General features: G+C 46.6%; 1 protein-coding gene across 6 annotated transcripts in view; it reads left to right on the top strand.

Moving 5' to 3' along the window:
• The window catches only part of ACSL1 (acyl-CoA synthetase long chain family member 1), a 65,016-nt gene that overhangs the window by 18,553 nt on the left and 23,363 nt on the right, over positions 1 to 23,100 (top strand). For 5 of the 6 annotated variants that reach the window (XM_027530196.1, XM_027530199.1, XM_027530195.1 and 2 more), the window contains exons 2-5: positions 2,212 to 2,438; positions 16,901 to 17,015; positions 17,708 to 17,772; positions 21,185 to 21,286. In XM_027530196.1, coding sequence (XP_027385997.1) covers positions 2,241 to 2,438; positions 16,901 to 17,015; positions 17,708 to 17,772; positions 21,185 to 21,286 — 480 coding nt within the window. In that variant the 5' untranslated portion in view covers positions 2,212 to 2,240. Of the gene's footprint in view, positions 1 to 472; positions 547 to 2,211; positions 2,439 to 16,900; positions 17,016 to 17,707; positions 17,773 to 21,184; positions 21,287 to 23,100 lie in introns of those variants that run through there. The other variant, XM_027530198.1, reaches the window with a different exon arrangement.

Raw genomic sequence — 23,100 nt, 5'->3', positions numbered from 1 at the left:
ATGGCTGGGGTAGGTCAGTCCGAGCTATGAATTCATCTAGAAGAAATCTGCTGTCAGTGTACGGCTGACAATCAGTTCCTTTCTTGATCTGTCTCATGTCTGTTTGACATGACCACCCAGCATTTGATCATTCATTTCAGTGTTTTGTTTTGTTTTTTAAATATGCCCATTGTCTCTCTTGACTGGGGAGGCGAGCAGAAAGAAACCAGTGTCTGCCTTTGGAACTGGCACCAGCAGTGACACTAACTGATGCCTGTCCCTGCCCATGGGTGGAGCAGTGGGGTGACTGCTCCCAGCTTCTCATTGGCCCACCCTCCACCGTCTGTTCTCCTGAGAAGTCACGTATGGATTTTGTCTGCTAGTTACCTTTAGCCCAGTGGGCAGCAGTACAGGACTGGGCATGTGACGAATGCCCGGAGAGACCTTGGCAGGCTGTGCAGGCAACGGCTGAGCGCGTACACCCCTAGCCCCGCCCCCACCCCTGTGTCCTGGTCCCTTTCTGAGGTTGGTGTGTCACCCAGCAGTCAGCTGTCGGTGGCACAGACGGTGAGTGCGTTCTCTCCGCAGTGGTGACCTGAAGAAATGCACTTAACCTGCTTCTTCTCTGTTGTCGTGTTAAAGCTAGAAATTGTGTGTCTGTGTATATGTGTGTGTCTTTTCTGTATGCCTGCCCCAGGCTGTGGGAGCACAAGGCTGGCTGTGACATTACCTTCTAGAAGTACTGATGGCCAGGGAAAGTTCTTGGTATTCTGTGACTGTGAAGATATTTATACAATAATATAGATTTAAATTTGAAGAGGATTTCTGTATCTGAGGGGGAGAAAAACTACTTTCAGTCTTGGGACCTAGCTATTTAAAAGAACATATAGTAAGGAGCTCAAACATACTGTCTGAATTTATGATAAAGGTTACCACTTACCGCATTACGGGGGAGTTTTCTGAGAAGTCTTTCAGATAGTTTACTAGGATTTCCTGCCATATGTGTGCCAGACATACTTGAGAGTAGTTACTGATCAATCATTTTTTACTTAGAATTATTATTTGTTCTCTGTACTGCACATTAATTTTTTATATCATTATATGTATATAAATTGTCTATAATATTCAGTTAGAGGCTTTTCTATATATGTGTGTGTGTGTGTGTGTGTGGCTGTTCATCTGATTTTCTTCTGTGTATTTTGGCTTCTTAATTTTGCATGTAAACTCCTTGTAGATAAGTGTCAGTTTTTATTACCTGTATCTCTTATTGTTCCTCATGCAGGAGAAATATAGAATATTAGTAGAGGAAATAATAATAATGCTCAGCTTAATTGAACTCATTGTGATGCCTTGCACCATTCTAAATTCTTTATGTGAACCATAAAAGCCCTATGAGATAGGTGCTGTTTTTACTGATGAAGAGACTGAGGACAGAGAGGGGAGTGATTTGTCCCCAGTTATTCAGCAAATGAACCAGGGAGGCAGGATTTGGCTCTAGAATCTGGAATCTTAAGTACTATTTTACACTTTCTTTCAAATACTATTCTGTAATCTCTCTAGATAGTTGCTGAATGAATCTCTCTAGATATTTATGCACACCCTTTTATTATTTAGCTATAATAGCTTGAGGAATATAAAAGACACTGTTTTATCAGGATAACTGATTCCAGTTTCCCCTACATCTACGTGGCTGCTTTTATGCTACAAAGAGTGTGGGGAAGGTGAGAGACACCCCACACACACCCTGAAACCCAGCGTGACCTGTTTCACCAGCTGGGGAGCTTGTGCTGCATTTTGTGAGAAGACGTGAAAACTGATGGCCCTCGGGTGGTTTGGGCGTGTGTCTGCCTCTTTGTCCTTCTCCCCATCTGCCTTGATAATGAGAGTTGAGTGTATTTGATCAGGTGGCAGAGAACAGGGAGAGAATGTAAGACAAGAAAATGGTAACTCATGCCCCTTATGTTAACATTTTACAGCAAGAATTCTGAGTGGCTAAGTCTTTTGAATGTGGATAATGAGAACTTTACACAAGCCAACAGAGTAAAATGAATTCCTAAAGTGCTTTTAGAAAAGTGAGTTTGCCAGCCAGGAGAAGACGGCCTGAGCCATCAGCCCGTGGCTCTAATGCCCCCGTTGATGAGCCAACCATCAAGTTGATGGTCATCGGCCTTGGGGAGTTTGTCACAGCATCCCTCCTCCCTGGAATGAACATGACCTTTTTCTCTCCCACAGACTGTGGCTTAGGACGCTGCCAGCCCAGGATGATGCAAGCCCACGAGCTGTTCCAGTACTTTCGGCTGCCAGAGCTGCTTGACTTCCGGCAGTACGTGCGCACCCTTCCAACCAACACGCTCATGGGCTTCGGCGCATTCGCGGCGCTCACCACCTTCTGGTACGCCACGCGGCCACGGGCCCTGAAGCCTCCATGCGACCTGGCCATGCAGTCAGTGGAGGTGCCGGTAAGTGGAACCTGGCCGCCCCCAGGTTTCCCGCCTCTCTCCCCAGTTTCTAGGCCCCATCATGGTGACATCCAGCAGGATCACAATCCCAAGCAAATATTTGTTTTCCAGGGCACTTTGCAAACTGAAATGTGCTCCCCAGACAGGACTTCAGCAGCGATGAGAGGAAGAGGTCAAAATATAGGGCAGAGGGATGCACGTGGTGGTTAGGTGTCTGCCCACGTTACACACAGAGCAGAGGCTCATCCCCAAATTGCATGGGGCTTCTGCCCACCGCTGGGCAGTGCGCTTTGCCCAGAGGGCCTTGAGAGGGGAGAAGGCAAGCACAGGGTCCCCTCCCTCAGCCAAGAAGAGGGCTGTCAGTTGTTAGAGAAAGAAGGATTTCACCTGTGATTGTCTGATACCTGGAGAACATCATGCAGAGGTTGAAAGGGACTCGGGCATTTCTACTAATGATAGAATGAGGCCAGTCTAGGAGCCTTCAGGAATAATGGAGCCACAGAATTTAGGATGGGCGAGAAAAAACAAGGACATCCAACAAGATGTTGGACATCCAACAAGACGTCAAACAAGGACTTCAACAAGAAGTCGAGTTCAGTACCGTGGTTGCCGTTTAACTTGGGCGAACGAAAGGTCATGCTCTCATTGTTGTAAAAATCTAGGCAGTGAGTGATGTTCCATAATTAGGGCTTCCTGGATGGGATGAGAGGGCAGTCTAAAGGTTCTTCCAGAAGGATTCTTTTCTCAGTGCGCCCACTCTACCTTCCTCTCCTTGCACATCCCTTAAAAGGTCAGCAGCAAAGATGAAGCAGCCTGGCGTTCACAGATGCTTTGACTCTTCACCTGCTCTGCTTTGACGTTTCCTGCTTTCCCCTCCCCAAGTCAGATTTCATTTTCAGGACTTATGACTTGCAAAAGAACATTGTGAAAGACAGAATCACCTCATTTACCTTTAGCTATGTGGTGAAAGGTCACCCGCGCCCCCGCCCCCCGCCCCCCAACCCAGGCTGTTGGCCATGAGGGGGAAAGTGTGTCCTTCCAAATAAACCCGTGCCTGATTAATACCTTTTTGTTATTTAAAGGGTTTCGCTTCTTTAATTTCAGACTGTCTCTTGGATTCATTCATGTGAAACTCTTAAAATATATAGAAAATATCAGTCTAATTCATGCCAAAATGTAAAAATAGAATGAACTATTGCTGAGGCAAGTTGACTTTGTACTTCATTTCTAGTTAGCAGATGAACTTGGTATTTCACAACAGCTAATCGTATACCAATCGTGAGAAGAATTTAATTTTTCCTAGTGTGTGTGGAGTTTCTGGCATCTCTTCTCTTCTGGCAGAGGACCCGGTATCTCATAGTAGCATTGCCATCACTAGGAAAACAGTCCTTGGCAAGTGCAAATTTAAGATATTTATAATTTAGCAGTAACTGTAAAAAGTAAAAAAGCCAAATTCTTATTGTATGAGAAATTGGAGAGGCAATGTGTTTTTTAAGTTCCAGCTTAGCGTAAAGTCAATGAGCCTTTTTAAAATAATCATGCATCTTCTTTAGAGAACAATTTGAAACTTCAGATAAATAGAAAGAAAATTAAAATCTCAAATTCTACAACTTGCTATAGGGGCTTCCTGACTTTGCTCTTTATAGGAATAGTAGATTTAGCTCTGATTTTCAGAACGTGTAGGTCTTAGGAAGAGGTACAAAATTTGCTTTGCATTTCTAAAAAAGAACTTAAAATATTGAACTTAAGATTAGCTTGGGAGTTATGACACTTAATAATTATAGATGCTTATATATTGCTAGCATTGTCATATGGGCTTCCATGGCAGCAGTAGGAGCTTAATTCATTAAGTATTAGTCCAGAGCCTGTCTATCTTAGGCTGTCATAGGGGCTGATCACCAGATTAAAGTCTTCTTGCTTTGTTCATACTTTAAAGTCAAGTAAGCACCATTTGCACAACCCCGTTCTCACACCCCCTCCCATGTCACATGAACAGTTTTTTCACCCTCCTCTTTCCGTAAACTTCTCGTGGCTATTAAAATGAGAAGAATCTGCCCTTTTGGGTTTGGCTGCATCTTATCATTATCCACACTAGCTGTTTCCCAATTACACCATTTTTTTTTTTTTAAAGCAGCAGCACAGAAGTTCTAAATAAGTTAAAGTTTCTAAAATTTCCTTTTACAAATCAGGATAATAAAGAAGATGTTAGCACCCGTGCTACAGACTTGTGCCAGAAAGAGAATGCAGACACGAGCTATAGAAGGGGACAGAGAAGCTGGAGTTGGCCACAGAATCCCAAAAGTCTCTCTTAAATTTTGGAGCCTGATTTGATCAGGACCCTGTTTAGAGAGCTGTTTCCTGTCTGGGGTGCAGCCCCCAGCTGCAACAGTGCAAGTCCAGGAAGAACTCTTCCACAGATTTCTCTGCTTTTCCCCATAACTTTGAGCAGAGCATGGAAGCAAGTTTTTCTGTATTCGTCTGTTTTATTATTATTTTTTAATCACACTCGAGTGATAAGGGAGTTTTCTGGTTTCAACCTGTTCTCTGGGCTTCCCAGGTGGCTCAGTGGTAAAGAATCTGCCTGCCAATTCAGGAGACTTGGGTTCGAGCCCTGGGTGGGAAAGATATGCTGGAGGAAATGGCAACCCACTCCAGTGTTCTTGCCTGGGAAATCCCATAGACAGAGGAGCCTGGGTGGCTACAGTCCCTGAGGTTGCAAAAGCCAAACACAACTTAGTGACTAAAACAACCACCACAAAAGTCTTCTCTGAAATTGAGGTCCCCATGTTCCCCTCGTGAAAACAGTCTTTTCTCGAGTGACCAGAAACCCAGGGGGACTGGTCAGGGCCCAGGCCGTGGTGGTTGCTGTTCCAGGGCATAGGAGAGTGTGTCGGAGCCGGAAAGGACCAGAGAAGCAGGGGGATGTAGCTGAGGCTAACCCGGTCTGCTCTGCTAAGGGCCAGGTAGCCTTGGGCAGGCTCATCCAGCCTGACCTTCATATTCCTCATCTGGAGAAGAGAAACGACCGGGGCCTTCCCTCCCACCACGTTGAGAGGCTGCGTAGATACAGGCAGAGATCAACTGAGCCCAAGAGAAGTGTTCAGTAAATGTTGGGTTTCTTTTTCCCTAAAGCTCTTCTCTTTAAACTCTCGCATTTTAGAGATGGGAGAACAATGGGAGCCCACCCAGGTGAAATTATACCACATAGTAAGAGGAAGATCTGAAACTCTGTTATGCTGCCTCCTAACAGTGGTTGAAAGTTACGTATTTTAACTAAGATTCTTTGTTTGGGGATGGGAGGAGGGTGTGAGGAGAGGATAAAGCAGAGTAAATAAGGAAGCTTTCCGTTCATGTAGATAAATTTGATGAGCCAGTGGCTAGACCTTCTGAACCCGGGAGCAGACTCTTCTGAAAATGGATTTGCAGGCAAAGGCAGTGGCAGAAATGGAAGGTGGAAAAGGGGCAGGTCAGATAAGAAATGGAGTCTGGGGTTCCCCACCCAAGTTGGATGTAGGATCAGAAACTGTCGAGGACGGGGTGGAGGTGAGGACTAGGGGAGGGACAGAGGACTGGCAGAACCTGGGCAGCAGCAGTCCAAGTGGGTCCTGGTGACTTCTGCCTTCCCTGAGCCAGGTCACAGCAGAACTAGTTGCTGAAGGGGTTGTGGGCCAGAGTTTAAGGGGGTTAGGCAACAAACCAATTGCAAAGTATTGATGAGAACCATTGCCATTGCAGAAGGAGGTGGCAGAACCAGTCTGTGAGTTCCTGCAATGTCCTATAGGCATTGAGATGACTATCTTCTTAAATGAAGTCAGGAAGTTTTTTGAGGCCTGCCAGGGGATTGTAATAGAGTGAAATAAGGGAATAAATCATAGCAAGTAAAAACTTTTTTACACCTTCCAGTCCTTAGCCTTTTAAAGGCTTCATTTGAAGAATATCAGAACTTGTTTTAAAAATATACCTCAAGGGAGACTTCCCTGGCGGTCCAGTGGTTAGGACTCCACGTTTTCACTGCAGGGGCCTCAGGTTCAACCCCTGGATGGGGAACTAAGATCCAGCAAGCCATACAGTGCGGCCAAAAATAAAACTGTACCTCTGGTAATAACTTAAGAGTCACTGTTTAAACTTGTTACCAGGCCTTGGCTTAGTGTGGGTTCACCTCTTTTAGTAGGCAGAACAAGTTCATTGGGTATAACTTATCTCCCTGTTGGATGACTTCACTCCAAATGACCTCATGACATGCAGGTCACTTGTTGGCTGGGTGACTCTTTCACGTGAAAGGTTGAGATTTAAGCATTCATGTGTTGGGGTTTGTATGGTGAGGAACTTACATTAGTATTTGAATCCTGTGCTGCTAAAAAGTCGAGTATGGAGGCTGTGACCCTCTGGATTCAGTTCTCCCTGCTCACAGAGAGTAGGCATGAAACTGGCATTCACTGGCATTCGTTCAGCAAGTTCATGGTGCTCACAGGACACAGGAGGAAGAGGCTGCTGCCCTTGCGGAGTGGACGGCCCAGCAGGGAGGACCGCCGTGGAGAGGTCCTTCCTAAGAGTCACATGAGTGACTTATTTTCATGCCATGAAACTAGAACCATGGTTCCTCGTCAGAGAAGAACTTGAAGGAAGCAACCTAAATGGAGCACACCAGACCCCTGGAAGCCATGCTCAGTAAATTGCAAGGCTTTGAAATTCAAAAGTTCCCATCCACTGAGGCCTTCTGGATGCCATGGGTTATCCAGACAAACCTCAGGCCGGGGCCACTGTGACAAGGGATGGCGCTCCTAGTCTGTGTGTACAGGTACCTGTGAGACTGTCGCTGAGTAGGATTTCCCCCGTAGCCAATAGAATCACACTGTCACACAGACATGGGTGTGAAGACCCATTTGCAAACTGACAAAGCAGTTTCTGCACAAGAAGAGAGCATTGTTTAAAAGTTTGTATGAAGTTCTCACTCTGGACTTATGGAATCGAAGGGGTGATGACAGTGCCCCCCAAAAAAAAGAGTTGAACTCCTAGAACCCGTGAGTAGGATGGTGGTTGTCAGGGCTTGAGGGTAGTGCTGGAGGAAACAGGGAGAGGTGGGTGAAAGGGTTCAAGCTGTCAGCTGTCAGAGGAATAAGGTCTGAGGATCTAACGTATGACGAGGTGAAGCTGATAACACTGTATCGCATAATTGAAATTTGCTGAGAGAGTAGAACTTAGGTGTCCCTACCAAAAAAGATTTTAAAATATGAAATATATCAATTACTGAACTCCCTGGTGGCTCAGTTGGTAAAGAATTTGCCTGCAGTGATGCAGGTTTGATCCCTGGGTCAGGAAGATCACCTGGAGAAGGATCTTCTCCAGTAATGGCAAGCCACTCCAGTATTCTTGCCTGGAGAGTTCCCTGGACGGAGGAACCTGGTAGGCTGTAATCCATGGGGTTGCAAAGAGTTGGATACAAGTTAGTGAATAAACTGCCACCATGTCATTTGTACCTTACCAAAGCTGGAAAAAAAAAAAAAAAAAACCACATCAAGAATGACAATGCCTTCTGGACCAGAGTGGAGGGGGCTTGAGCAGTTAGTTGAGTTGGGCAGGATGGGAGGTGGCAGGGTCGGGACCAGCCTTCGGGGAAGCTGCAGGGGAGCAGGGGGAAGGCTGCCCAGGAAGGGCAGGTGCGGCCAGATGGTGGGATCACTCACACCACTGCCACCAGCCCCGTGGGTTCGTGGAGGACTGGCAGGGCCATCTGCAAGGGGCATAATTAGCCTGACGAGTGTGAGCCAGGCCCTCAAGTGGGAGGAAGGGAGGGAGAACAGGGGCAGTCTCGTCCCTGCAGTCATTTGTACAGTAAATACGAACATGAACATGAGCATCACTCTCACCCCCGGAAGCCCGAGAACAGCCGGCTAGCAGGGTGTGTGAGACCTCGGAAGAATCTTTGGGTTTGAGGCTCTGGCTTCGTATCTGTCAGCAGTCCTTGTGTAAACCTGTGTGGGCACTGATGCTCGCTCACTTGCCTCCTGTGACTGCAGGCTCTAGTCCTTTTACCCCTCAGCTGGTTCTTCCCTGCTGTATGGCTGTGCGTGTGGTCAGGTAAAGAGTGGACAGAGATAAATCCTTCAACCTCATCCCTGGCAACTTTGCTGCTGTGGTTTTCAGAAGATTTTCATGCACGTTTTCAGGAAACATCACAACATCTGAGTGTATTTTCCGCCAGCTGTCCTAGCAGTTGGGGCACAGAGGGTGGGATGAAGAGATGGCTGGGAGGGAGTGGATTTGATGAGAAATGTTTTTCTGGGAGTGTTTTTATACCTGAAGTTAATCTCAGCATTGTTTCTAAAACTTAGTGGGCTTCTTAATAACAGCTATGAAAAACCTTGCTAACTAGTACTTCTTAATGAAACTATTTAGTGGAAACCTAACTAGTTTCTAGTGTGGTTAGACGTGTCTGCTCCCTGGAGAGTGGCCGGTGATTTGAAGCAGGCGTAGAAGCACCGAGTTGGTCAGGGGGCCGCAGTGTCTGGGTGGGATGAGCCGTGAGGTGAGGGGCGGGAGTCCCAGAGAACTGAAGGCAGAGGGTCTCATCTTTGTGCCAACGATAGACCTCCAGAGTATTAAGGAGCTGCCTTTAGGAATTCAAAGAAAGAATGGTGATTATGTGCCGGGAGCCGGTGAGGCATTCCACTCGCGACAAAGGTCATGAGGAAGGAGGCTCGGCATACGCAAAGGTGGGATCGAGCCTCAGGAGTCCGCCTGGATATTCTCGAGCATCTACCCCCCAAAAAAAAAACCAGAGTCTGCCTACTTTATTGCTTTGTGCTCTCACCTCTGACTTTACTGGGGGCTGTCCCTTACCACCATCTCGCTCTCTCTGTCAAAGAGTTAACTTACAGCTCCAATTAATAAAGTTCCTGGGCAATTAGGAGTGTTTAAATCCAAACCCCTCAGATGGCTCTCTAACTCTCCTGACAAGTTTACCCGGACTCCTGCAGCTATGCATACGATTGTTTACAGTCTCCCAGCCTCGAGAGGCACGGGAAGCTTAGGATATTCAAATAGCTTAGAGCCTCTCAGAGAATTAGAAACTGTCAGAATAAGACTAGTAAAGGATTTCATTGATGAGTCAATGTTTGTTGCCAAGTTTTCACATCCCCTAAATGTATCCTTGAATATGTATTAATTAATAGTTGGTATATAGAAAAAATAAGTAGTGGCCTTGGTGTTAGTAACTTTAGACCCTTAAGGTAATAAATTCTTTCCTTTGTTGTAAACCCATTACACATCCGCCCTATAGGAATGCAATTTTATCTTTGGAAGATGGCGCCAAACCTTAAAATAATTACTCTTAGAGAAAATAAGTCTTTGTTGATAAGTCCTTGTCAAGAGTCATAAAATGTTAATAGGCCTTCTGGCCAGAAGATGATGTAAATCACCTAAACCATTTGTATACGATAAATTTGCAGGAAAGAAACCCTGGTTTTTGATAAGAATCAAAGACTGCTGACTTTACATCCCCTATTATCCTCTATGTGTAACTTAGGGTATATAAGCCCCTGTTGAAAATAAAGCTACGGGCCTTGCTCACCAACGCTTGGTCTCCCCATGTCATTCTTCCCTTTAACTTCCAGCTGAGTCTCCATCTGGAGCGCGGAACCCACCACGCTTACTAATTATGCCTGGGCTTCTAAGACCCACTCGAGAAGGTGTCTAGGGTGAGGCACCTTCCGCTATTCGAGAGGGCGCCTGCGGCCTACGTAAGTGGTGCAAACTTCTTGTCTTGAAGTTTTATTGGTCTCCCGCGTAAACCAAGCTACTCAGCCTCTTTTCTCCACTGAATTTTCCTACTGAGCTATCCTCATTCTATTATTCTTTATATCTCTAATTAGCATATAAATAGTCGCCTAGGCCGTCTCTCCTTCGAATACCCTGGATCAGCTGGGGCTGGTCCCCAGCAATTATGTCAGATTTTTTTTTTTTTAATTTCCGGCTTCCCTTCAGCCAGGAAGAAAGGCTCAAGTTACTTTCTGGGAATACATATGGTAAAACAAGCCTGAAGACACGATTTGATTTTGCACAGACGATGCTCATGGGCTTCGTGAAGCAGGGACCATGTGTATACATACCCGATGGAAATGTGTGCTGTAATTTTTTTCGAAGTTTAAAAATAGCCTCCCCCACAAGCGGGGTCCACTCCCGTGGAGTGAAAAACACTGGCAGAGATAGGCCTTTGTGAGGCTCTCAGCAAAAACCCTTCCTTGACAGCGTCTAAAAGGCCGAGCAAGTAAGGGAACAGACCTATTTCCTTCAGACTGTGAGCTAAGTGCCTTGAACGTTCCAAGTGGCAGGCACTTGGAGATGCTACAGGCAGGGGATTTGAATTTGTGACTCAACTCTCTCCCCATCCACAGAGGTGGGAGGGAGCTATTTTTCCCTTGAGGGATTGGCTGGTTTGCTCTGGTGAGGAGCTTGCCCTGAGTTTAGTGGCACAGAAATGGTTTGCTAAGTACAGCCTCCCTCACCCCCAGGGCAGGTCCTCCCATGGGGACAGGAGCAGCTCAGGAAGTTGGAAACTGGAGAGCGAGCTAGGGAGGGAGGGTGGACAAGGAAGCGCCTTCTGAGGGTTAGAGGAGAGCGATGGAGAGCCAGACCCCCAGTCGCCCACCGGGCTCCGGCCGGAATCCTCCAAGATGGAGGTGGACCGTGTGTGGGCAAGTCCCTCAGGCTGGTTTGAAGCTTGCTCCACTGCATTTTAGACGTGGGAATGAGACAGGGAGGCCTCCCCACCATCTGTCTGTCTGTTTTCTCATCTGCAAAGTGAATACTCCCTTGCTTCCATCTCTCCTGTGCTCACATTTCGATACCTAGCACCCATTGTAATTGGTGCTTCTGCCCCTTCACTCACTGGGTGTGGAGGACCTCGGGAAGCTGGCTGGTTCAATGGTGGAGCGTTGGTAGTGAACCTGAGGGTTCGTAGTTATGTGGTTGCATTTATGTTAGCATAGTGGAGGAGTCTAGCTATTAATACTTTTAAAATTCCCTGTTCATTATCCTGAAAGATCTGGTTGGGAGCATCACCTGTTGGCTGGTCTTGAATAAAGACCTAGTTTGTTCTGTCAGAGATCCCGTGTTACTGAGGGGAGAACCCATGGCCAGAGGGCGTCTAGGTCCCTAGATTGGAAAAGCCTCTTTGTGCCTGTTCATAAAAGGTGGTAGGTGATGGTGGCCTGGGTAAATAAGATGCATGGGAAAGCTACATGCTTGGTGGGGCAGGGTGGGGGGAGTCATTTTTTCCCCCAAGGACCATGGTTTCACCTGCTGCTTTCCTCCCTAGAGATGGATGAGACATTTAAGCCCAGCCAAGTCATCAGCTGTCTCTTTAGCCATTATCGGCTCTCCCTGACCCCTCTCTGCTTTCTGTTCCTTTCCCTCCCCCATCCCTCCCACTGTCTAGCCCTCTCCTTAGAGGGAATAAACCGTAGTAGTAACATAGTGGGTGCTTGACTGTTAGGGCCTGTCAGATCAGATCAGATCAGATCAGCCGCTCAGTCGTGTCCAACTCTTTGTAACCCCCATGAATCGCAGCACACCAGGCCTCCCTGTCCATCACCAACTCCCGGAGTTCACTCAGACTCACATCCATCGAGTCAGTGATGCCATCCAGCCATCTCATCCTCTGTCATCCCCTTCTCCTCTTGCCCCCAATCCCTCCCAGCATCAGAGTCTTTTCCAATGAGTCAACTCTTCGCATGAGGTGGCCAAAGTACTGGAGTTTCAGCTTTAGCATCATTCATTCCAAAGAAATCCCAGGGTTTATCTCCTTTAGAATGGACTGGTTGGATCTCCTTGCACTCCAAGGGACTCTCAAGAGTCTTTCCAACACCACAGTTCAAAAGCATCAATTCTTCGGCACTCAGCCTTCTTCACAGTCCAACTCTCACATCCATACATGACCACAGGAAAAACCATAGCCTTGACTAGACGAACCTTTGTTGGCAAAGTAATGTCTCTGCTTTTGAATATGCTCTCTAGGTTGGTCATAACTTTCCTTCCAAGGAGTAAGTGTCTTTTAATTTCATGGCTGCAGTCACCATCTACAGTGATTTTGGAGCCCAGAAAAATAAAGTCTGACACTGTTTCCCCATCTATTTCCCATGAAGTGATGGGACCGGATGCCATGATCTTCGTTTTCTGAATGTTGAGCTTTAAGCCAACTTTTTCACTCTCTACTTTCACTTTCCTCAAGAGGCTTTTTAGTTCCTCTTCACTTTCTGCCATAAGGGTGGTGTCATCTGCATATCTGAGGTTATTGATATTTCTCCCGGCAATCTTGATTCCAGCTTGTGCTTCTTCCAGTCCAGCGTTTCTCATGATGTACTCTGCATAGAAGTTGAATAAGCAGGGTGACAATATACAGCCTTGACGTACTCCTTTTCCTATTTGGAACCAGTCTGTTGTTCCATGTCCAGTTCTAACTGTTGCTTCCTGACCTGTATATAGGTTTCTCAAGAGGCAGGTCAGGTGGTCTGGTAGTCCCATCTCTTGAAGAATTTTCCACAGTTTATTGTCATCCACACAGTCAAAGGCTTTGGCATAGTCAATAAGGCAGAAATAGATGTTTTTCTGGAACTCTCTTGCTTTTTCCATGATCCAGCGGATGTTGGCAATTTGATCTCTGGTTCCTCTGCCTTTTCTAAAACCAGCTTGAACATCAGGAAGTTCACGGTTCATGTATTGCTGAAGCCTGGCTTGGAGAATTTTGAGCATTACTTTATTAGCATGTGAGATGAGTGCAGTTGTGCAGTAGTTTGAGCATTCTTTGGCATTGCCTGTCTTTGGGATTGGAAGGAAACCTGACCTTTTCCAGTCCCGTGGCCACTGCTGAGTTTTCCCAGTTTGCTGGCATATTGAGTGCAGCACTTTCACAGCATAGTTGTCTATTTTCTAGATCAAGATAAATGGGACCACAATTCATAAAGCTCAGGCCTTTCTATCCCAGAGAAATTCTCAAGGATGTAATCATCTGCTTTTGCATTTAAATAAGGAAGTGATGCAAAATGACTCTCCCCATCAAGGTGTTCCTTTTCCTCAAATACTGGCCAGAGTTCTAGTCCTGGGAACCATTGGTTCACAGATGGTTCACTGTGGTCCTGTCCTCACTGCCCTCGAGGGGAACTTGAACTTTTATTTCCTAACTCAGCCACGTGGGGAGACTGACCTCTAGAGGAACCTTTGCTTGTACAGCCAAATAACCTCGTGACCGCTGATTTGACTGTAGTGTGGTCACTACACACTGACTCACTCCTTTTTTTTAAAAATACTGGAAAAACTGTAGAACCCCATTAAAGAGGAAATAAAAGACCCATAGTTCTCCGTGACTCAGTCTTACTGGTGATTTCCTGCACATTACACACAGGGTGTCTGCATCCCTCTCCCTATTTCTTGAGCACAGCTGAAACCCACACCTCTACACCAGACCTGTAGGATATGGCAGAAGTCCAAAGGGGCCAGATATAAAATATTTCTTCATTTAAGTAGGTGTTCCTAAAAACAGCTGCATGTACTTGGATAACCCAGTAGTTAAATGCCCTGCCCTTGAAATGGCTCAATTTTGTAGTACATACAGACATTTGAGCCCTCGCTGTTGTAGCTGTGCAAGCCCACACCTTTGCAGGTGTCACCAAGGTTGCCAGTGCTCAGTGTTTATGGACAGGACTTTAATTCAAGAAGAATGGTGGTACATGCACATCAAAAATGATTTCTTATGGGCATGTGTGATCATCATCATCACCAGTCCATGCTAAAGGAAATCCTAAAGGAAATCAGTCCTGAATATTCATTGGAAGGACTGATGCTGAAGCTGAAACTCCAATACTTTGGCCACCTGATGTGAAGAACTGACTCATTTGAAAAGACCCTGATGCTGGGGAAGATTGAAGGCGGGAGGAGAAGGGGACAACAGAGGATGAGATGGTTGGATGGCATCACCGATTCAATGGACATGAGTTTGAGTAAACTCTGGGAGTTTGTGATGGACAGGGAAGCCTGGTGTGCTGCAGTCCATGGGGTCACAAAGCATCAGATACAACTGAGCGACTGAACTGAACTGATCATCACAGAGCAACGGTTTTCAAAACACAGACTTTATTGCTTGGTCTCCCCCACTCCCATTTCATTCACCCCTTTTCCTGAAATTACAGAGTATGCCTTACAATTAATTGATAATGTGACCTATCACCCAGCGTTTTCACCTATACCTTTTTGGCATAGAATTCATTTACTGCTTCATCTCTAAACTTTTGCTATTTATTCTGATTTCTAATTAGAATAGTAATAAATATTTTGTCCTCGGGTTACTTTTTGAATAGGATGGCTTTATTTGGGATGTGATTAACTTCTTTAACTTTGAGTTGACTGTTTTACCAAACAGTCCTGAAGACTTTACCTTCAAAGTCCTGAAGTTCGTATATCACCAGAACGGTAGTGTAACCAGAGTTATTTAGCAAAAGTTGTTATAAAATGATACTCAAGAGCAGTGATTCTCCAAGTAGGAACTGGGGAGTTGACCTGCTGTCTTGAAGAGATAGAGTCTGCATATATTCAAAGCTAAACTTAATCTGTTTTGGGCTTCCTTGATGGCTCAGCAGGTAAAGAATCTGCCTGCAGTGCAGGAGACACAGGAGACACAGGTTCAACCCCTGGGTTGGAAAGATCCCCTGGAGGAGGAGAAGGAAATGGCAACCCACTCCAGTATTCTTGCCTGAAAAATCCCACGGACAGAGGAGCCTGGTGGGTTGCGGTCCAGAGGGTCGCAAGGAGTGAGACACGACTGAATGATTAAGCATGCAAACTTAATCTCTTCTCTCAAACCTACCCCTAAGTCCTAGTGTTTGATTTTGGATAGACTGGAACTGCTATTCTCACAGGCCTCCGATGCGCTCTTGTCCTCCTGCTTTCAGTAACCTGCCAAATCCCGGTCATTAGCGCTTAGTGCCTCCCGCTCAGACTTGACTTGCCCTGCCCTCATCAGGCCCACGTCAGCTGGTCTGTCTCCATTGTGTTCCGCACACTGATCACCCTCCTTGTAGATTTCCTTCTAGGAATTACCCTGATTTTCACCACTTCCCTATTGGGGACCATGGTGTTATTATTCAGTCACTTAGTCGTATCCAACTCTTTGCCACCCCCATGGACTGTATAGCACGCCAAGGCTCCTCTGTCCATGGGATTTCCCAGGCAGGAATATTGGAGTGGAATATTTGCCATTTCCTTCTCCAGGGAATCTTTCCAACCCAGGGATTGAACCTGGGTCTCCCACATCTCCTGCATTAGCAGGCAGATTCTTTACCACTGAGTCACCAGGGAAGGCTTAATTTGGGACCATAATGCGTCCAAGTGGTGCACCGGATCCCTGAAGGGCTGGCTGAAAGGCGGACTGCTGGATCACACCCCCAGAGTTTCCAACTCAGTAGATCTGGTGAAGGGTTTGCTAACTGCTTTCCCCATGAGGCCCAGGTGTTCCCCTGCCCGTCCTCCTAGGACTTCGGCTCTGGGGTGAGCCAGTGCCCTGTAGATTCCAAGCTTCTCCCTTTTCTCCATTCCAGCTCCCTTGGTGCTCCTCTGCTCAGCCTGTACTCCGTGGAGTCCCTCCGGTCATGTAGGGATGAGGAGTCCATGCACATCCGTACATTTTATAGCTGATGATGGTAACTAGTAGATGCTGCATGGGAAACTGAAGTTCCTAACAGATTACAGGGTAGTTAGCAAAGAGGAAAAACAGTAGACATGATCTCCAAAAGAATATAGATAAGGTGATGGAAGTAAAACTGAATGGTGGTGTGTCATTTCCCCAAGACCGGACAGAATCAGTCCTTTATCTGCCAGTGGCTATGGTTTGAGAATCGTCACGCTTGTGTCCAAGGGTTTGGTTTCCAGTCCTTAGACTCCTTAGCCTCGTCTGACAAGACCAATGCTTATAAGTCTGTGAGCCCTTTGGGCTCCTTTATCCTTTCCCTCCATCACTTCCTTTTCCCAGGGGTCCTGGACGGGCTTCCTGTGTAGCTTAGTCAGTAAAGCATCTGCCTGCAATACGGGGGACCTGGGTTCAATTCCTGGTTCAGGAAGATCCCCTGGAGAAGGGAATGGCAACCCACTTCAGTATTCTTGCCTGGAGAATCCCTTGGACAGGGGAGCCTGGCGGGCTACAGTTCTTGGAATCACAAGAGTCGGAGACGACTTAGCACTGTCTTTCTTTCTTCTTTCTTTCTTCCTGGACGGACATGGGCCCAGCCTTGCTTCTCTGAAGCCGGCACTCATCTCAGGTGGAGGATTTATGTCAGACGCCAGCGCATCCGGCCCTGGAGTCCATGCAGCAAACACTCACCCCTCCCAGGCCCTGGAGGGGATTGAGGGCGCGCACGGTAGACATATTCTTTTTAATCCTTTTTTCAGACCTTCTGTCTGTCTGTCTTTTTTCCCAGGGCAGTGATGGTGCCCGGAGATCCACGCTCCTGGACAGTGACGAGCCCCTGGTGTATTTCTACGATGACGTCAGAACGTTATACGAAGGTTTCCAGAGGGGCTTACACGTGTCCAGTAAGCATCGGCCTGAATCTGTGCAACTAGTGCTTCAGGTTTTTGCTTTCGACAGAGGGGTCTTTCTTCAAGAAGCCATATTTGCTCACAACTCTCTCCCACGCAATCTGACTCCCAGCTCCCTATCTCCTCCTGTAACTTCTGCAGAGCGAGTCCCCCCGCACACAGGTCCCATCAGGTGTGGCCCATGGTCAAGGCACTTCTGCAGTCACATGCGGCGTGCTTCATGGAGAGTTACACATCCGTTAGCTCCTTACAGGCTCTGACATTTCCTGCATAAAGAGACCTATTTAACCAGGCCTGATCCAACATTTCTCAAGCTTGCTTAACCAGGAGACCCATATTTTGAGAAATAAACATTGATACCCACGGAAGCGGGGGTCCATCAGAGACATTTGAGGGATATTGGCTCACGAGACTGCCCTTCATCTCTGACGGTGGCACCAGAGACCCCGGGTACCTGGCAGCTGCCCACCCTTCCAGCCCATCTCCCTCCTGCCCCATGTGAGAAACAAAATAGAAATAAAGAAGCAAAACTCAGACCCAAACCCAGGGGGAAAATGCTTCCTATCTGAATTCATTGTTTCACACCTGAGGACCACTTTGCGGAATGAAGGATACAAATGAGAACCTAGGAATATCTAGGCATGTTTAGCCCATCGTTTATTCTTTCATTTGTTTTCTTCTTTTAGATAATGGCCCTTGTTTAGGCTCTCGGAAACCAGACCAACCCTATGAATGGCTTTCATACAAACAGGTGAGTTGTCCCGCTCTGTGGCCGCCTCATGTGAGCCATAGGGCGGAAACACGGCAGTTTCTGGAGCCTCTGTAGGTTGGATTGGAAGGTTTCTATGGAGTGTGGATGCCGACCTGGCTCAGGGCTTTAGAACAGACGTGCAGCATCCTGAGACGTTAAACACACAGATTTGGGGAACACTAGATCAGTAATTGAACGGGTGTTTCAAAGTAGTTTATTTTAGAGCTGCTGTGGGTGTGTTGTGGAGTACAGTATAAATTTTAAAATAAAATGCTAGAGGATTCTCTGGCAGTCCAGAGGTTAGGGCTCTGAGCTCTCACTGCCAAGGGCCCAGGTTCGATCCCCGGTCAAGAAGCTAAGATCCCAGAAGCCATGCAATGCAGCCAAACACATAAATAAAATGCTAGAAATGTGCTTGAAGCAGGTGACTCTTCTCCCAGACCCCACGGGAGGATAAGATTACTCCTTTCTGTCTTGAGGGGTGCTAGACAGATATAGATGCCCCAGTGTAGAGGAGCCCTCTCATTTTATAGATGAGAGAAAATGGGCCCCAGGCAGGGCTGGGACTCACCCCTGGTCACAGCTGAACCAGGGCCAGGAGGGAGGCCCACGCCATCTGTTGTAAGGAGTCTTCAAAGCATCGTACTGATCCCGGGGTGACCTTTAACCCTAGGGCAGCATGGAGAGCAGCAGAGATGTTCAGAGATGACACCTGTGTAACCGAACCAACACGGAGGTGGCTGGGATCTGGGCCGTCTCTCTCCTGTCACTCTGGTCCCAGCAGATCCATGGCTTTTAACTGTACATAGTAGTTTGCAGATGGCTGGTAGCAGGAAGGCTTGCTCCTTTTTCTTGTTTGTATCGTGATTACAACAAGTCTAGTTGCTCCTGACTCTCCCCAGTTCAAGGCAGCACCCCCGAGACACGTGGGAGCCAATGGGGGCATCCGCTTTGCTGCCTTGTGCTTCCAGCGCAGCTGTCGAGAGGGCTCCCTGGAGTAGGGGCAGGATGCAGAGGACCAATCCCCCTTCTGTGTCTGGGGCTCCGGGTAGTTGATGTGTCCTGGGAAGGGGTGGGGGTGTGTGAAGTGGGTTGTCGTTAGGATCTGCAAAACCAGTCTGTGGGAAAATGCTTCTTGGTCCTCCCACATCTGAGGATCAATGAAATGCAAAAGGCAAGAGAGAGAGAGGCAGAGATAAAGAGAGACAGACAAGACAGCTTCGCATTCCTTGCTTGTAGGAATCGTGAGCTGTAGGTCCGGTGAGCAGAGAGACTTCTGTTTTTATTTTCCCTTAACAGAGCCAAATAGTAGTTTTCCATCGAAATAGTAGTTTTCAGATCCTTCATTTTCACAAGCGGTGTAAAAGCAGTTCATGTTTGTTGGAGATTTAACATTGCACAATGGTCTTCAGGCCTCACAGAACCTACCGGTGCTTCTGGTTTACATCATCTTCTTGTCATGTTACTGTTTTGTGTGGGTCTCAGCCTGTCAATAATCAGTATTGTGGCTGGACCAGCCCATGTAGTTCATAAGATGATTGCAAAATGCCCTTCAGCAATAACTATAAGAAACTTGGAAAAAAAATAAAGCTTTCTTACTACAAGACTTGGAAATGACACAGCACACCTGGGCCTCACATGTGAAGTCTCTGGTAGGGGGAGGGAGAGTGCAGAGCACCTGGGGTTTTGCTTTATTGGGGTCAATATCCTCCCGTGGGGTCTGGGCTCACTCTTATCAATGAATTTGAAGCATAAGAGCAGTAACTTAAAGCACAGGCAAAAGAAAACACAAGTGGCCAAAATGGACAGTTATCTGCATCAACCAAGATCTCTAAAACAAAGGAGGCTCGTTTGGGAGGGGACCTGGCTCCTTATCTTTTTTGTGGCTGGCGATGTATCAGCCTTGGAAGTGGATGCATCAGCCGTCAAAGCTGAAGGCAGGTGCTTGGACTACCAAATAAGAGAAAACCAAACCCTTGGGCTTTGTACTGCGCTTACTTGTAGTAATATGTTCTGTATACTTTCTGTTATGTGTTGACTGCCAGAGGGAAAACGGGTCCACTGCCAATGGGATGTTTGAGGCAGGTTGAAAATCCCTGGGGTTTCAAAAGGTGTTTTGTACATTTCAGACAGAGACCAGTGAAGATAAAAAAAGTAGACTGAAGCTAACTTTGGATGTGTGTATTTAAATCATTCCCCCCTGCCCCAGCCCAGTGATTCTGAGCTTTAGGGGTTAGGAATCCCTGTAAAGCTTTTCAAAGAAAGGTCTGGACCGTCTTTCTAGAGACCCAAGTGTGTGCATAGAATCCAGTAAGCTCTGCAGACCGTCTAAGCACTCACAGGTTCCCAGCCCTTACAAACAAGCAGGATCTGTGGAGCAGTCCCTGGGGTATGGTTGAATAAGCATGCTAATGCCATTCTTGCTGTCACTCTTACTGCCATTGGCAGAGCAGGGATGGCACCATGTGCCCGAACCAACAGGCTTCTGGAGCAGCATCAGGTGTGGTTCTGTTCTCTGCAGGCATGGGTGTGGATTTACAGTGCTTGTGATAATTTACCAACCAAGAATAAAGAATTCCAAGTTAGCATTAAAAAAAAATTTTTTTTAAGTACATTTGGGGTAGGAATGAGGAGAGGATGGGAAGTTGGGGTAGGTAGATAGTCTTGCCTGGTTTTACTTAGTTGTAATTAATAGTGTACATTTTATATTCATTTATCTTAAAATTGTAACAGACACTCAACTTTGATATGGTTGTTTTTAATTGTAGTGTTTACTAGCTGTAGAGCATTTTGTTAGATTTACTCTCATTTACTTGATCATCCAGCCATTGGTCTTTTCTCCCCCTACACTTTTATGACTTTACATAATTTTGAAATATATGTATTTGTACCTAAAGTCTTTTCAAACTTCCCTTTAGGACTGGATTATTTCCTAAGAACTAATTCTCAAGAATACAGTTGTGGAGCCTAATGATTAGAACTCGTCCTTATTTTTCAAAGGTCTCCCCCAAACTTGTCCTTTCTGTGTTTATAACAAAGGACAAGTTTCAGCTTTTTTGTTGCTCTTTATAAACACAGACACAAAATTCTGTGTCCCTGGATTGCTTTTGTATAACTAAAGTATAAAATAGAAACTCTAACATGAATCGTGTGTGACCTGGCAGCTGTTGGGGTGAGATTCATTTGCTTTGCAGAGGGAACTGTATGATCAGTCCCCTCACCATGAGTTCTGGAAAGTCAAACCTTGAACTTTACAAAAATTTGTAACTACAGGGATACCTGTCTACCCCTGTTCTTTCTCTCTGGGCAGAACTGCTTCTTGGTGAAGATATTAGGCTCGGCCGTCACGGGAAGCTGTGTTCCTTGAGTTGGACCTGATGCTGTTCCTGATTTTTTTTCTCTTCCATTGTAGGTTGAAGATATGGCAGAGTGTGTGGGCTCAGCACTGCTCCACAAGGGCTTCAAGGCAGCTCCAGACCAGTTTATTGGCATCTTCGCTCAGAACAGACCTGAGGTATTAACCGTTACGCACTGGGCAACCAAAGCTCAGAGAATTCTCGATATAAGAGTCAGTTAGGGTTCACCCCCGCCTCTGCTTCAGACCAGATTCTGTGGTCTGATCACCACTAATATAGCTCTGTGTTGTGCCTTAGAGAGTTACATGTATGAAAACCCAAACTAGGTCCTTCTTATGGCACCCCACTCCAGTACTCTTGCCTGGAAAATCCCATGGGCAGAGGAGCCTGGTGGGCTGCAGTCCATGGGGTCGCTGGGAGTCGGACATGACTGAGCAACTTCACTTTCACTTTTCCCTTTCATGCACTGGAGAAGGAAATGGCAACCCACTCCAGTGTTCTTGCCTGGAAAATCCCAGGGACAGGGGAGCCTGGTGGGCTGCCATCTATGTGGTCGCACAGAGTCGGACACGCCTGAAGTGACTTAGCAGTAGCAGGGGGGAAGAAAAAAAAAATTTTTTTTAAACCAGGTCCCCAAACAGAAACTGGCAAAGTCTTTGCTATACAAAGACAAACAAATAAAAACAAATAACTAACAAAAATGTCTTCCGACTTTAAGGGCTGCCTCTGTGGTCAGAAAAATAGTATTAGTCAATGCCAGAGAAACTTGGGTACGTTTTTGTCAGTAGCCTAGAAAGCAGGTCTAGGCTTTCCCCCTGCTCAGATTGCAAAGGTTAAAATCTCAGGGGGCATGGGGAAGGAGCTTCAGCAGTAGCTGACCGTAATTTAGACAGGTGGACTGTCGTTTGGCCATCCAGGCCTGTGCATGGTCTTCTGTAACCTCTGCGTTAAAGTACATTGAAATGAGAAGCCCCCCTGGAGTTATTACCTATGCTGTGAATAAACAAATTAGTGGCATAGCTGGCACAGAAAAATTCAAGCGCTGGACTTGAAGACGCTACGTTGACTCTTAGACCTGCTTGCGTCCAAAGACATGTTGGTTTAACGTGCTACTGTTTTATAGGTTACAGTGGTTTCTGAGCGTTTGTGTACAGTTAAAGGAGGAATAGCATTTTCCACAGCTGGGCCACAATTAGGCTCATGGAATTTCATTTCTTTCATTGACAGTGAAGCCCATTTGAATGAACACATCCAAATTTTTTGTTTCAGTGGAATATCACTAGTCATGCATCTATGACTAGGACATAAGTTCCTTACTTCATGGATGGAATGGGCTTCTTCCTATATGTATCAGTTAGTTCACCAAATGTTTATTGAGAACCTTCTATATTGCCAGGCACTGCCCCGCACCAAAATACCACAGTGGATCTTCTTCGTGAGGTACCTTGAAGACAGCCCTCATAAACCCATGTTTTCTCTTCATGTGCTGTGTGGACATAAAGTAGAAGGGTTATGGGAGCTCAGTCAAGGAGGACTTCCTAGAGGTGGCATCCGAGTGGAGTCTTGATGGCTGTAAGGGTGGGGAGGCCAAGGGAATGTCAGGAACAAGGGCATGTTTGCCTGGAGCAGCGTGTCTGTTGGGAGATGAATCATTTCAATGTGGTGGAGGGTGGAGTGGCAGAAAGAGAGAGAAAACAGCTCCAGGCCAAGTGAACGTGAGTAGGTTGTGCTTCCCATGGCCCTGTGCCCTTGTCCATGCTGTGTGTTCTGCAAGTGATGGGCGCCACGAGGGTTATCAGGGAGAGAGTGACTGCTGCAGCTGCCTTGTAGGCAGGTCAGTTGCCGTGTGACTGACGGGTTTAGAGGAAGATGACCAGCAACCCGTGTCACTTCTTTCCTTCCTCACTTTCCTGGGGAGACTTCCATGGACAGTTCTCCCAGTGGGTGGCATGTGCCTCTTCCCGTAGTCCCA

The sequence above is a fragment of the Bos indicus x Bos taurus genome, chromosome 27, assembly GCF_003369695.1.
Source record: "Bos indicus x Bos taurus breed Angus x Brahman F1 hybrid chromosome 27, Bos_hybrid_MaternalHap_v2.0, whole genome shotgun sequence".
NCBI classification, from domain to species: domain Eukaryota; kingdom Metazoa; phylum Chordata; class Mammalia; order Artiodactyla; family Bovidae; genus Bos; species Bos indicus x Bos taurus.
The sequence above is the reverse complement of the archived record's forward strand: the minus strand, read 5'-3'. Positions and strand labels throughout refer to the sequence as shown.